General features: G+C 38.3%; 1 protein-coding gene across 3 annotated transcripts; it reads right to left on the reverse strand.

Annotated features, from left to right (window-relative positions):
• Positions 1-910: 910 nt before the first annotated feature.
• On the reverse strand, positions 911-14682 carry TGDS (TDP-glucose 4,6-dehydratase). 3 transcript variants are annotated; one of them, XM_059839220.1, is made up of 12 exons: positions 14642-14682; positions 12722-12788; positions 12276-12344; positions 10574-10664; positions 9487-9629; positions 7921-8019; positions 7007-7066; positions 5346-5389; positions 4902-5067; positions 4275-4333; positions 2303-2400; positions 911-1931 (listed from the first exon to the last, which is right to left on the reverse strand). In XM_059839220.1, exons 1-12 carry the CDS (start codon positions 14647-14649, stop codon positions 1831-1833), a joined length of 1005 nt encoding a protein of 334 aa, XP_059695203.1. In that variant the 5' UTR covers positions 14650-14682; the 3' UTR covers positions 911-1830. The 3 variants fall into 3 exon arrangements, with proteins under 3 accessions (XP_059695203.1, XP_059695202.1, XP_059695204.1); XM_059839219.1 differs by lacking the exon at positions 14642-14682 and adding an exon at positions 14340-14479; XM_059839221.1 differs by lacking the exon at positions 12276-12344 and having other exon boundaries at positions 14642-14666.
• Positions 14683-14771: the final 89 nt, after the last annotated feature.

The following is a 14771-nucleotide window of genomic DNA, read 5'->3' on the forward strand; positions in this document are numbered from 1 at the left end:
AAAGCAGCTGTCACAGCAATCACAAATACAGCTAAGACAGATCTTTCCAGCACTATAGCTATTTCTGGTACTGACTTTTACAAAATACAGAACTGTAAGATGGATATTGTAAGGAAGGATGCACTTTGTAAGGAAGTCATATATCAAGAAAAGTACAAAAATTAAGGAAATCTTTGAATGCAGTCAGCAACGTGCGTCTGACGACGACATTTCAGTGATTCATCCATAGGAGCACATCTGGTACACCAAGTATGCGACAGATCATTACATACGAAATCCTGTAACTTCTATCTGTCCCAAATGGAGGCTTTTACTTCCAAATCAAGCATCAGTAACGGCCACACAATTCTAGTATTATTATCCCACTGTGTCACAGAAAACTCACTTTCTGTAAGAGGCCCCTAGACTTTAAACCCCATGCTTGGCACTGCAGTAAGCCTAGAAACTTGCTGGTTAGCCTTTTTTTAGAGTGACTCTTGCCAACCACAAGTGGCACTTTATCAACAGCACCAGGCACTACAAGGTGTGTTGTACTACTACTCAGCTTTTTCTGAGTACACCACAGCATCCCAGTCCTGTGCCACTTGCAGCTCTGCCCAGGGGCCACAGAGGATCAGGGACTGAGCCAACTACAGAAGCTGAAGTGACAAAACCAAGAATGGTGGTCCTTTTTATGTTTGCCAGATCACCTCAAAGACAAAAAAGTAAAGGTAATTTTTTCAGGATAGAGGAAGAGCTAAGAAATATTTTTTTTAAAAGCCCACCATCTACTTTTTCAGCATGTTCTTCTTAATTAAGAGAAACCAGTTACACCATAATATTTATTATTAAATTAACTTTGAACAAGATTCATTGACATATTTCTAGAATTACAGTCTTTTCCAAATTTTGTATTAAAACTCAAATACTGTTTTATCTTTAAAATGTTTATTACAGAAAAAATGCTGATACACTGCATTGATTAAGGTCTGCCAACCCACAATTCACAGAAAAAGAAGAGTTTTAAAAAATTTTCTCCATAAGCAGCCTTCATATCACAGGAAATAAGATCATTGGAATGTTAACTGTGTTCCAGTATTTCAAGTTTGTTACAATTACAGCTAAAAAAAGGAGTTAACATGTAATAGACAGTAATACAGTAAAAGGAGTACAAAGTTTAAGGAAATACTTCTGGAAATCTCAGGGAGAGCACCTGCTACTTCTTGACATCATTCCCACCCTGTTCCCCCCAAAAGGGGCATTCAAGGTTATAGTGTAGGTAAGTGCAATCAGTCAACTACAAAAGCTAAAAGTGCACCAGCAGAGAAATGGACGGAACCATAGAGGTGCTGTGTCCAGCTTTTGTCAATCAATTTATGGTCTCCAAAAAATATGTAATTTCTCCCCTTGATTAAAAATAAAATCCAACTCTTTGAAGTGACAAAAAATTATATATATTACACTGTAAAAACAACTAATACAGATGAATAATTCCAGAACTAAAACAAATTTAACTCCAAGTCTCAAAAGCTGCAATCACAGTTAATTATTCTTAATAAGGCAGATTTTACTTCAGTACATTAATTTATAACATTATAAATATTCCTCACTGCATACAGTTTTTTAAAATCAATACCTAGTGAGAATAGAGTATTGCACCAAAAGCTGAAGCTAAGAGGTTCAACTTATAAAGTGCTGAAACCATTCCAAAATTGTGCCATATTGTGGTTCTTTACTCATCATGGTTCATGTATCTTGAATACATTAAGAGTCCAGTGCGGCCATTTGATTGCAGGCTTTGAAGAAAAGACCATATGAGGTAGAAGAAACTCCTTCAGGTTCTGTGCCACACTATGGACCACTGAGCCGGGCAAATGGGTCTGTCACAGGAAAGGGTTCCAAAGCTTTCTCCGAATTTTTCCAGTTGTGGAAATTTTCTCTGTACCATTCAACTAATATGGGAAAAATGCTGATGAGTCAAGCTGACCAGAGCTAACAGGGAAATCCAAATATTCCACAGATATATGACTAATAACATACTAATTGTTCTTTTTGGAAGATTTTAGCTCATAATATTACAAAAAATCTAGTTTAAACTTTTAAAGTTCTTTATGCAAGACTTATCCTAGCACTAAAAAGTTATTATCTTTTTTCATTTATGTCATGCAAATTCACTATTTAGAAAGCAGCCAATTTCACGTAAAATTCAAGAGTTACATTCAACCTCTTCAGCTTCTCATTAACTAAGCTATATACCCATTTCCCCCTTTCCCTCTCCCTCCTCCCATCACTCCTAAATCAGTGTAAAAGTCATCAATCTTACTTGTTTTCATTATTCCTTCTTTCCAAGGCACTTTGGGTCTCCAGCCTAAGTTGTGCATTTTTTCTGAACTCATTGGATATCTGAGGTCATTTGTAGGCCTGATAAAGTATAAAATGCACACAGAAAACAATCTGATTATACTGCTTCCTTAATTAGAGATGCAGTACCTAACACTGTCTTCCAAGGAATATTAGATATGCTTCAATTTTGAAAATTCCCATCAACATAAACAGGTTGCATTGCCTTCAAAAAATATGTGGCAGCTGAGTGCAGCTACAACAACACAATTCAGTTTGTACAGTCAACTACTTGAAATTGAATAGAATAAATATTAATTCGTATTTTACTGGCACGAAATGAACAGAATCACTGCCAACGCATTTGTGCAAATCAGTGCATTTGCAACACAGAGCCAGCATTTTCTAATATTAGCATTTACGTTTTTTATCCTGAAAAGCCAGAAATTTAAACATACTTCAGATTTAAAACACACAGGCTTCCAAAGGGGCATCATTACAGTGGCTCATTAGCTACATGAACCTAGTAATACTGAATATGTAGAATCCCAAGCTGCAAGATTCAACACAGAAAGATACATCTGATATTAAGCGTGGCAGAAATTTTCACTTCCACAGTCTGGCAGATAGGTAGCCTAGTCTAGCATCCTGCACTACTGGCACTGGCATACTGAATAGTCAAGGTACATGTGCAGGCACAAACCAAGCACTCATCACTGTTACTGTAACATGCTTAATCTGAAGCAGAAGCAGAATTAATTTTTCCATAACAAGTAACCCCCATGACCTTTAAGTCACTCATTATAGAACTGTATAGTCATAAATTAGGTATATTAACAATTTTTGATAAGACCTCCACACTCCTGAAACATGTATTCCTATGTGGTTCGTTTTCCCAAGCCCATCTATGTTTAAACATTAGCTGACAGGGCTCAATACACACGAAGAATTATCTCAAAGTGAAATACACTGAGAACCCCTAAACACTCACATCATGTGAGCCAAAGGCAATTTGTTCAAAGTCCTGTAACATATTGAGATAGGATTCTGAAGAACATTTCCTTTTAAAAACAAAAGCTAGCACATTTTTAAAGACACTTCAGTTGCCATGATAACAATCTAAATGTGATCAGAAAGTGAGAATTCTAAAGGCCATAATACTTAACTGCTATCAGCAGACACATCATTTCTAATCACTCTGGAGAGAGTGATATCTAAAGTAAGCAGAGATTCATTGTTGCTGCAGAAAAGAAATGGATATAAAAGAGCAGAGCCAAACCAAGCCTGAAATTAAGGATGGAAACACACAGCAAAAGCATATCTATAAAAGCTACCCATTTTTCCACTGCCCTAACTTTGGTACCTTAGAGCTTTATATCTACTTTTGAGATAGCAGCTTCAGTTTAAGATTGAAATCTAAAGCTAAGTACACTCCACAGGCACATATTTCTGCCTGTGGAGACTGAGTCTTACTACAAAGTACATCTAAGTCTGAATTAGTCACATTAATGCCAAAATACTACAGCTAGGCAAGAGACGATGGGATTCATCTCACTCAGTGATGCTGAATAAAAAGTACACTGAATAAACTGTCCAAGCTACCATAAAAGTTTAGTTGCTCTGTAAAACTTTTCCTCTTCCTGGAGCAGACTTCAGTAATGACAAGTATGAAGAATGAAGACAGAGATTAGCATTACATGCTCCCCTTCAAGACATTCATTCTGACCTACAGATCCAAATAATAAAAAAAGTCCTGTTTTCTATACAGAGCCCTGATCATAGATATCAAATCCACTAGTAAAAAAAAAAAAAAAAAAAAAAAAAAAAATTAAGGCAGCAAAACAGCTCTTACTCCCTCAAAAGTGCTCCCCTCATTAGAGCAGAAACAAGAAAACCTGCAGGACAAAACTATCCTGCATGTGCAGCGCATCCTGCATGTCCTCCACATTTCTCACCTGTCTTTGACATAATCCATCCAGTGCTCCATTTCAGACTCTGAACTGGTCTTCTTTATCTGTCAAGAAGAAAAACAAGTATCACTCCCATACATCTTGGGCTATCTAAACATGTATTTAAAAAACAGGTTTTTTCTTAACTAACTTAAATCTTATTTAAAACCCCCACCAAATAAAAAAATATAAACCACAAACAGAAATGGTCTTTTGAATACTGAGTCTTCAAAGCACCGAAATTATCAAAATTATCTAGAACATCTCCAACCTATCTCCTTCATCCAGAGCACTGCCAGAACATCCATAATCAAACTGTTAGATTTTAATAGTGCCACATTCTCAGACCAAAACTAAAGCAGTCAGCATGGAAAAAAAAATGGTAATTAATCATGATTCCAGTCAGGATATGTTCCAGTCAGGATAACTGAAACAGCAGCCCAGCACAGGATAGCCCATACTGCAAACTTACACAGTCCAGCTGCCACAGAAAGGGAAGCACATCATTCTGCTGCAAGGATCTTCCAACACCCACCACAAGTCTAAGCTCTTTCAGAGCTACAGAAGGTCTGTGTAATTATTCATATGTGCAATGAAAACCAGTAAAAAAAAGCATCAGAACTCTTTACTCACTAAATGGATTAGCTCCTTAGCAAGCTGGGCAATGGACATCTCAAAGTTAGTTCCAATGTTATAAATTTCACCTGGTTTACCCTCCTTCAGGACAGTAAGGAATGCTTCTACCACATCGGTTGCATAAAGGAAATTCCTTCTCTGAAGTCCAGAACCATGAATACAGCTTAAGACAAGAAAAAGACAAAAAAAGGTTTTTAATCCTCAAACAGACACATTCAATTTACTGGACTGTGTTTTCAGCAGTTTTGCTGTTAGATGGGTGCCTGAAGGTACCTTAAGTAACTGACATGAAAACAATCCTTTACTTTAAGGAAATCCTGCTATTAAAATAAGTGATTCAGAACTTTGTTATGTAATTATTGTTTTACAAACTAGCACATATTTATAACTGCAATTACAGTTTTATAGCAGAAATACTACCAAAAAATGTGAGTTACCTACCATTTTCTGTTCTGTTGCAACAAAGATATAAACTTTGGAATAACCTAAGGAATTGAACAATAACAAAAAAAATTACTCCACTGTTTTAGAAGCTGTAATTCTACAAAGAATAAGGAACTTCAATGGTTACGAAGCATTAAGTATTTTAATAAGATCCTTTAAATACTTCTAAGTTTTATTAAATATAATGAAAGAATATATCAAGCCTAGAAACTGCAAGGATTTTGGTTTGTAAGTGTACATGCCTTTACTGTATTGTAAGCCTTATCTTTCTGGCTGTTACAAATGTAACAGTTTTTCAAAAATAAAAGAAGTTTCCATTACTTTTGCACATGGCAGTGAATCACAATCGAACTAGAAATAATATTACCAACAGTTCAGAAAAAGGTTTAAACATCCAACAAACTGCAGTAATCGAGAAACAAAAAGTTGTTAAGGTAGTTAAATTTGGAAGAGAATCAATAGAGAATTTTAAGATAACGCAGATAAACACAGAACAAGTGACAGTGTGCTCACTGCACAAAGATTTACATTATGTTCATCCAAAAGCTTATGTCCATTCATAATGCCCTAGATACTTCAGAACAGTTACCCACATTATTAAAGTCCTTAAACTGAAGCCATTAGAAAACTACTCAAATTACCTAAATTTAACTTCCTGTTCTAAAGACAGGAGCAGAACACTAGATAAAACTAAAGGTTAATGTAGCCTAGTGCTGTGTTTTTAGCAGTAACTACAATTTGGTATGTGAAGAAGAATATATATAAGTCAAAAGCTAGCAAATACATCCATACCCCCAACAATCATGCAACCTGTAGCAAGACACAGATCCATGAAAAACGTACTCTAAAAGCCATTCTTATCCACCCGCAATAATGCAGGTGAAAATAAATGTATTTGCGGGGAAAAAAAAAAAAAAAAAAGGTAAAAAGCAAATTAAATTACAAAACACCTCCACAGAACTGTAAAATATAACTACATTTTCCACCAGTTCCAAACTCCAAAGAGTACATGTGGTGATTACTTTGTGATGTTGAAATTTCATTTCAATAGTGTATTTCCATTCACTAACCAAGCAGATTCAGGTATTGACTTTAAAAGGCAACTCCTTCTCACCAATAACTGTTTTAAAGAGTCACCCTGCAAGGTCTGTATGAACACAAGCAAAGACAAGTCACTCTACACTATTTCTCACCTTATATATTAAAGTTATAGCTCCATCTTATTTTATTTCTGCGAAGGTTAGAGCATCCCTTTCTATACTAGACACTGTATTCTCAGTTTACTTTTTGAAATATTTCCCTTAATTATCGAACACTCACAATTACAGAACATGACACGAGTTAATGTAATTTGTAGGGGAACTCTGTCAAAATATCCTTTGAAAAACAGAAAAATTACAAAACAAAGTTGCTGTCATAAAATAAATTTAAACTACAAGTCTCTAATTGAAGTTTTATCAAAAACCAAAAAACACGTGCTCGGGGTAAGGCACGTTAGTGCAAGCTCAAAACATATAATCACATTAATTGCAAGAGTGCTTTTCTCAAAGCACTCTTTCAGACACTTTTTCATCCCATGCACATGAGAAAAAAGTAACATCACTGCAACCCTGAATTCTGGTACACTGAAGCTCAGAGTAAAGCACAGTTTAACTCACTTTTTCTGGATACTGATGTGGTCCGTAAACATTACTGCTCCGTGTGATGACAACTGGAAACTGGAGAGCATTAAACATACACGTGATTACATAAGAAAGCATATACCAGTAAAACTCTGTACCTTCCTGCTGACCAATAAACAAACCAACATATGCACAGTTCTTGCACAAAAATGTGCAAGCCCTTACAAACGTTACTGAATTAAGCTCTCTGTATTTCTGTCGAAGAGGCAAAGGCCTACAGCCTTCTCAGCCTGTCAGGAGCACAAGTGACAAATGTCTGAAATCTTTCTAGCTCTGGAACCACCACAGAACACCACATATCTGTATCTGATTGAGAGAAGACTGGCTTACTCCTACTTATTCCAATGTTTCACAGGTCATTAACATCCTGTTCTTGTTCGCTTTATAGCAAAAACATCATATATCAAGATCAGAAGTCTAAAGTATCCAAAATACTAAATGTCTTTGCTTAAACAAATCTGACTAGCACGGCTTTTTCTTGGGATTTTTTTTTTTTTTTTTTTTTGCTTTAACCACAAGCCTGGTCTTGATACAATTTGAATTACTCATGTTCTACTTCTGTGTAATACTTTTGTATTCCTGCAACCTTAGCACTGGTTTTTAAATTCCTAATGTTCTCTTTGACCATTTTATCAAAGCACATTTTTAGATATTACAGTTCAGATTTAAAAAACAAAATTTAAAAACACCTGATCTATCCCCACTATCTTGCAGTGTATCTTCATAACTTATTGATGGAGATCCTCTAACACATCCAAACTACAAGACTAACAATAAGGAAAGAGGTGGCACTGTGAGGACAAGTACAGATTTTTCTTTTATACTCTTACATACAAAATACAGACACTTCATTACAAGCTTCAGAGTTTTTGAAGCTTCCATGGACTTACTTGGTACCTTTCCCAGTAAGACTGAACAAAACACTCAGCAGCTGCTTTAGAGGAGGCATAGGGATTTGTCGGACGTTTTGGTGAGGATTCATCAAATTCCTAAAATGAAAAGAAAAATTTGCATTACTCAATTTCTTTTGTCCAGATAAGCCTTAAAGTTACAAAAGAAATAAAAATCCATAAATATCCAAGCACATCAGTCTAGTAAAGTCCCTTACAACAGAAGACTGTAACAAAAGACAGCCTACTTACCGAACATAGGAGGCAGACAGAGTACCAGCAGTAATATTTTCATACTTGTAACAGAGTTACCTCACAGCAGCAGGTGCTCAGATTTTTATCTTATTAAATAATCACTCTTGCTAGAGAGGCTTAATATTTTTCGGGTTCATATTGCCTCAGAGAGCAATTTGGCCACCATTAGCAAATTCACCTTTCAACCCTAAATAAAAGGAGTCTTTTCTTAAATTTTTGTGGAAATTTATTTCTGTAAAAAATTTAGAACTGCAACCCAAAAGCTTCCAAAGCAAGGCTTCAACAATTCTGACCAGTTCCAGAACAGGTATCTTCCAGACTATCCTGACACATTAACCTACTTCTCACTTGAAGAGGAAAAAAAACAAACCAAAAGAAGGAGGAATACTACCCAAGGTGTGATTGGTAACAATCACCTTAATGTGATTAAAGCACTCACTGTTCTTGTCCAACCTTTGCCTCTGAAATTAAATGGCCTTCCTCCCCTCAAAAAAAACTCTATGAGAACTTCTAGTGTGATTCACAAAGAGAAGAAAAAGCAGATTAAAGTTCTCTTTTCAAGGCCCAGAGAAGAAAAATTTCACTTGAAGGTATCAGCCAAGCCATGAGTCTACACACAAGAAAACATCATCTTTGGGTATCATAAAAGCCTACAGATGGAAGTTGTGTTGAAGAAACTGATAAAGACACTGTGATAATAAGAAAATGCACAGAACTCTTCTGAAGTACATTAATATTTCCAGGGACTATGGCAAAAGGCTCCTTGACTTTATTTATGCCTTTAAAAAGATGAACATACATCATTTGCCTTTTTACTGAGCTAAATTACATTTCCTGAATTAAGGCCAGGTATAAATTCCCAAAAATCAAAGATGTGCCAATAACAACAAGAAACATCTGAATATTTATTACAGTAATACAGGAATTGTTTTCTATTTGAACTGTCACTACCTCCAGTTCTGATAATATTTTAGCTAGAATATACAGCAGTTCCCTGCCTGTTAAGCTGTGTACATTACTGAAGTCTCATGAACGCTCCAGGACAAAACCTGGTACAGGTACAATACACTCCTTTGATACTATCTCTAAGTAGTGACATCATTAATGACCCAAATCTCACAATAAACATTCAATATAAAACAAGGTATGAAAAAAACAAGAAAGGAGAATTTTGATACTCAGCTTTCTAGAAGCTACCAGTGCTTACTTAAAGTCAAACATTTACAGAGGCCAGAGAAAGTTGGACTCAACTTTGTTTTCACTATTAAAAGCAGGTAAACTAGAAAAATCCTCATGGATTTTCAAACTCACCTCATCAGTGCTCCCTCCATATACTTCATCTGTACTAACGTAGACAAATTTCTCCACATTGGCTTCATGTGCAGCAGCAACCAGCACATTGGTGCCATAAACATTCACGTAGGTGAATTCCAGGGCATGCCAAAATGAAAGATCTACATTAAAAAATGCAGACAATTCTGATTAAATTTAAGCAAGACAAGGCTATAGGTTCCACTCAAAAGCTGCAATATAGACTTGTCAGACAGCAAGGTCCTTATTAAATGAAGGCACCTTTTACACTTAGTTGAAGACAAAAATCCTTATTCTCAACAAGAGGCTGGAATCATGAACAAAAGCTTGTTGGTTATGGACTTTTTATTCTAAAATAGCATTGGCTAAGTACAGTAAGGAAAGTGTCATTTGAAGACAGTTGCAAGATGCAGTAATATGGACCCATGACTAATAACTCACCAGCAGCTGTTTTGATTCTTACTACTGTTCCCCTGAACTAATGACTGTGTGCCTATAAAATCTGACAATTTCAAGAAGTATTTTCCTGGCAAATTCTTTGAGGATTTCTTCTCATGATGGATGGAGTATGGTGGGGATTGTTCTTACTAATAGTGATACTGAAAAGCAGCCATCTGAAATATGCACTTTATAATTCATTCTCTCTTTTTAGAACAGAGACAAGATGCCAGTAGGACTTATGCCTAATCCTTCAGCTTTCACACTGTTTTCTCATGTGACATTGGAGCCAATTAAGCAAAAGCTTCAGACTATGTACAAAGCCCCTCTACACTGTCTTTATGACTCCCTCAGTACACTGTCAGCTACACGTCAGTCTAGATAGAATTTAAAAATGTAATGCAGACAAAAAGGTACATTACCATTTATGTGCAATGAAAACAAGACAACAGTTAGATGAAGAACTTTTTAAATCAAGGCTGTGAATCCCTCTGAGTTAAAAGGTGCCCATCAGGTGCTCAGTGATATGATTTGTAGAGACAAATTGGATCCTTGGTTATATGAAGGGAAAATACAAAAGGTATTCTGGCATATATTTCAAGTAGGTATAGCCATGAATAACAATACCAAAACATGCAGCAATGCTCACCTACATGTGTTTGGGCCGCAAAATGAAGGACTATATCTATTTTCTCAGTTTCAAAGAGCTCCTTTATAAAATCAGGTTCACAAATATCCCCCTAAACAGGAAAAGAAAAAAAAAAAAGCAAATTATTTTTGATAGAAAATAGTCAGTTTCCCTTTATACCAAGTGTCACATATGAAACCATTACAAAGGGAACACAGGATACAAACAGCACTGAGTTCTGGGCCACTTATCAATGCCATGTCTAAAATAAGACCGTATAAAAAAATTTCACCCATTTTTTAAAAAATCCTAAATGAAACTTATTTCAGAATTTATATTACTATTAACATTAGAAATAGCAATGTGTCCAAAAATACACACAACCAAAGTACAGTGTAGAGCTCCAACACTGAGGCTGAAATTCCAAGTTCCCAGAGCAAGAGTTCCCACTCTGGCAAGCTGGTAGGGACATCTAGTGGCACTGCAAAAGGAGAAGCAGATTCCCACTAAGGGGGATTAGATTATGTCTTGCAAGGGCTTTGCTGTTTGCTGTTTATTCAGGTGATTTATTTCTTAATTGACATATTTTTTTTAAAGAGACATTATTTTGAAATAAATGGCTAGCTACTGAATTTTTTTTAAACTGAAATTCAAGCTTAGTACATCTATGCTGAACAGGAACAGAAATTGTGATTAAAACATATCTTTCATACAGCCCCTGAGGCAAATTTTCTAAACTTACTGTTCTACTTTCCAAAACAGACTTCCTTTCTATAGTACCACTAGAGAATACATCCTCCCTGCTGTCTTCTAAGGTCAGGACCAATGTTTCAGTTCTAATTATAAGGGCAGCATGTTAGAAATTATCTTTTCCAGCACATTTTTTTCCTGTCTGTGTAAACTGCCTGGTTGCATACCAGCGGGATATTAAGCTGTGATGAACTGTCCCTAAAAACCAACCTAAACCACAAAAAAAAAAAAAGCACACAGTGAAAAGTTGAAATTATTTATACTGATATAAGTTTTGTGACAAGAGACTCTTACCCTTGCTCAAAAGCAGTACAGCCACATCATTCCTAGTTACTGCTCCCCTGCTTCACATAGGGATCTGCCTGTTTAAAGGCTTTCTTGTAGAACTCCAAGCTCTCCCCAGCAATTAAATGTTAGTATTTACTCAGGTAACAAGGTTTTTATACTGCACGCATACATTTCATATTGCACACTGGAAAGAATCAAAGACCTTAGGAAAATAACCAAAAAGCCACTTTGGTCATGCTGAAACTGCACACAGGTGCATGCCTACATACAGGCTGTGCCTTTTCTCTCATGCAACTTTTATAATACCTTATAAAATAAAGAGGTGGTGCACAAAAACATAAACAGCCATGGGGGTCACCAACAGGTCAGGGCAAGTTCAGCTTCCAGCCTCACCTGAACCTTAGAAAAAAGGCAAGTTGACCTCTGAGAAAGGCGCTGTTTCAGCAAACTGAACTATATGTATTTCTCAGATGTCCTGCAACCTTGGGCAGATCCCAAGACAGAGAGATGAGCAACAGCACTGCCTTTTGTAGACAGGAGGAACCTCAGCATACAAGCCAGCAAGCCCAAATATTGACTTGAACAATAAATCAAAATCCATCTCCTGTCTGAAGACAAAACTGTGGAAGCAGTACACCAAAAATCTGTAAAAAGTCATGTTTTGTGGAAGGGAAGGTTCTATCACCTGGATAAACTTGTAGTTTTCCTTCCCAGAGACAGTTTCAAGATTCTTCAAGCTTGCACAGTAGTCGAGCTAAAGAGAAATACCACACAACATCAGTAAGTGGGCTTCATGGAAGCAAAAACCCAACCTAATCCCTGGAAAGTCTGAGAATAAAGTAAAAACTTGTTTAAAAAAACCCCTACTTTGCAAGCAGATGTGAATCTTTAAAAGCACTAATCTTCAAAAGATAACCTAACTGCGAAAATGCTTAAACAGATGTTTAGAGCTTGAAGTTTTGTTCTTGTTCTAAACACTAGTTGACTAGTGTTTTGTGCACAGGAACAAACTGGAAAATCAGACAAAAATTAGTAACCAACAATACGCCATATTAATTTCAACATATTATAGATTACATTATCAATCACTTAAAACAGTTGTCCATATCAAGAAAGAAAACAAGGTATTACCTTATCCAGATTTATAATCAGATAGTTTGGATAGTTTTTCACAAGAGAGACGACTACATGTGAAGCACTGCAGGATAGAAGAAAAACATATTTTACAATTACATACTTGGCTTTAAGGTAATAAAGAGATAAACTCCAAATAAATTCAGCATTTTCAAAAGTCTTTGTGGGAAGAAGGGGATATATTCAAGACAGATAGAAGAAAATTTCAAAGATATTTTAACACATCAATATTATTCTAATATATATTCTATTATAATGTTAATTATTAATTATAATTATAAATTATTAATTATAATAATTATTATATTATTCTAATATATATTCTATACATTAGCCTAATATTTTCTATATGTAAGTGCATATGGTTAAGAAACTAAAAATCAGAACAAAAGTTCATCCTATAACGAAAGAAATCAGCACTGCCCACAGTCACATAAAAAAAACCAAAAAAGCTGTTTGATGCTATATTCAATTGCCACTGTAAAATACTTTTGCACTCTAAAGCTTGCATATTGTTAGGTATCAGGGAGAACCAAACAGTCAACACTCCTAACCCACGACAGTGACTGCCATCACTCATGTCTCGGACACTGCTGCTAGGTGTAAGTGACAACCAGTCAACCAGATGGCACTGCCTCTTTGGCACGGTCATGTGTAGATGAAGCTCAGCCTGAGAGTTCAGGTCAGTTCAGGGTTATTCACACACAGAAATTTAACCCTCTCATAGCTTCCTCACACTGAGGGGCTCAAGCCTAAGATGAGCCAGACCCTACTCTGACTCAAACTGAGCCCGGAGCACTGGGGATTGATACGGGAAATAGCAGCTGGCTCGAAGCCCTGCCACCTTCAACCCAAAGAATCCATGAGGCTGGAAAAGTCCCGATATCGTCGAGTCCAACTTACGACCAAACACAAGGATTAACTCCTTGTTAACCAGACCATGGCATTAAGCCCCATGTCCAATCGTTTCCTGACCACCTGCAGGGACAGTGACTCCTGACCTCCCTGGGCAGCCCAATATCTAATCATCTTTTCTATTAATAAATTCTTCCTAGCGTCCACCCTAAACCTCCGCAGGCGCAGTTTAGACTGTGTCCTCTCGTATTTGCTGCCTGGGAGATGAGGCTGAATCCCACCTGGCTACACCCCTCTTGGAGGGAGTTGAAAAGAGCGATAAGATTCTTTCGCCTGAGGCTCCAGGCAAAACAACCCCAGCTCCCTCAGCCGCTTCTCATAAGGTTTGTGCTCCGGGCCCTTCACCAGCTCCGCTGCCTTCCTCTGGGCAGCCCCGTCCCGGCTGAGGCCGAGCACCGACTGCCAGCGCCGACTGCCAGCGCCGGGCGGCCCCTCCTTCCCCTCCTAGCCGGCCGTAGGCGAAGGACTGCGGGGGCAGGCTCCCAGCTCGCTCCCCGGCACTCACCACCTCAGAACCCAGACACGGGCGATCCACCAGCAGCCCCTGAGTGAGCGCGGCCCGAGCCAGCGGCGCGGAGGAACTGGCCCGGTATGGACAAAAGGGCGGCAGCACCGCGGAATCCCCACCGGCCACGACTCACCCGCGGCCCCGGACAGGAGGCCGGCGGCCTCCCGCTCCAGCCCCGCGGGGCTCACTCACATGAAGCCGGCGCCGCCCGTCACCAGGACCCGCTTCTCGAACAGCAGCGACGCCGCGGGGCCCGCCCGCCCCGACATCGTCCGCGCTTTACGGCACCGGCCCCTTCACTACCTGTCCCACACGGCTGCGCGTGAGCAGCACGGGCCCCTGAGTTTCACGGGCAGAGTCGCAGCGCCTGCAAGAGGCTTATTGAAAGATCGCCTTCTTCGCTCCCCGCGCAGTCCCAAGAGAGGAGCTGTCTCCGTCTCGGAGGCTACCGACAGCGGGGCGGACGCGGCGTGTGAAAAAGGCTAATGCTTCACCTCCGCATTCAGCGGCAACTGATGGCCGTCTCTTTTACGACTCTGGCTCTTTCAACTTACGGCCGGACCCGGCAACGGGACACGTTGCCGCAGGGGCGGGGCCTGGCGCTCGGTCTCGCCCCCAGGGGCG

This window comes from Haemorhous mexicanus, chromosome 2, assembly GCF_027477595.1.
Source record: "Haemorhous mexicanus isolate bHaeMex1 chromosome 2, bHaeMex1.pri, whole genome shotgun sequence".
In the NCBI taxonomy this organism is placed as follows: domain Eukaryota; kingdom Metazoa; phylum Chordata; class Aves; order Passeriformes; family Fringillidae; genus Haemorhous; species Haemorhous mexicanus.

Bases quoted from the DNA above. Each gene is read 5' to 3' on its own strand.
- TGDS (XM_059839219.1), bottom strand. From the start codon at position 14,416: ATGTCGGGGCGGGCGGGCCCCGCGGCGTCGCTGCTGTTCGAGAAGCGG. The intron at 12,789-14,339 runs GTGAGTGAGCCC...TCTATCCTGCAG, and splicing joins ACGGGCGGCGCCGGCTTCAT to TGCTTCACATGTAGTCGTCT. The intron at 10,665-12,275 runs GTGATAGAACCT...TTTCCTGTTTAG, and splicing joins AAAACTACAAGTTTATCCAG to GGGGATATTTGTGAACCTGA.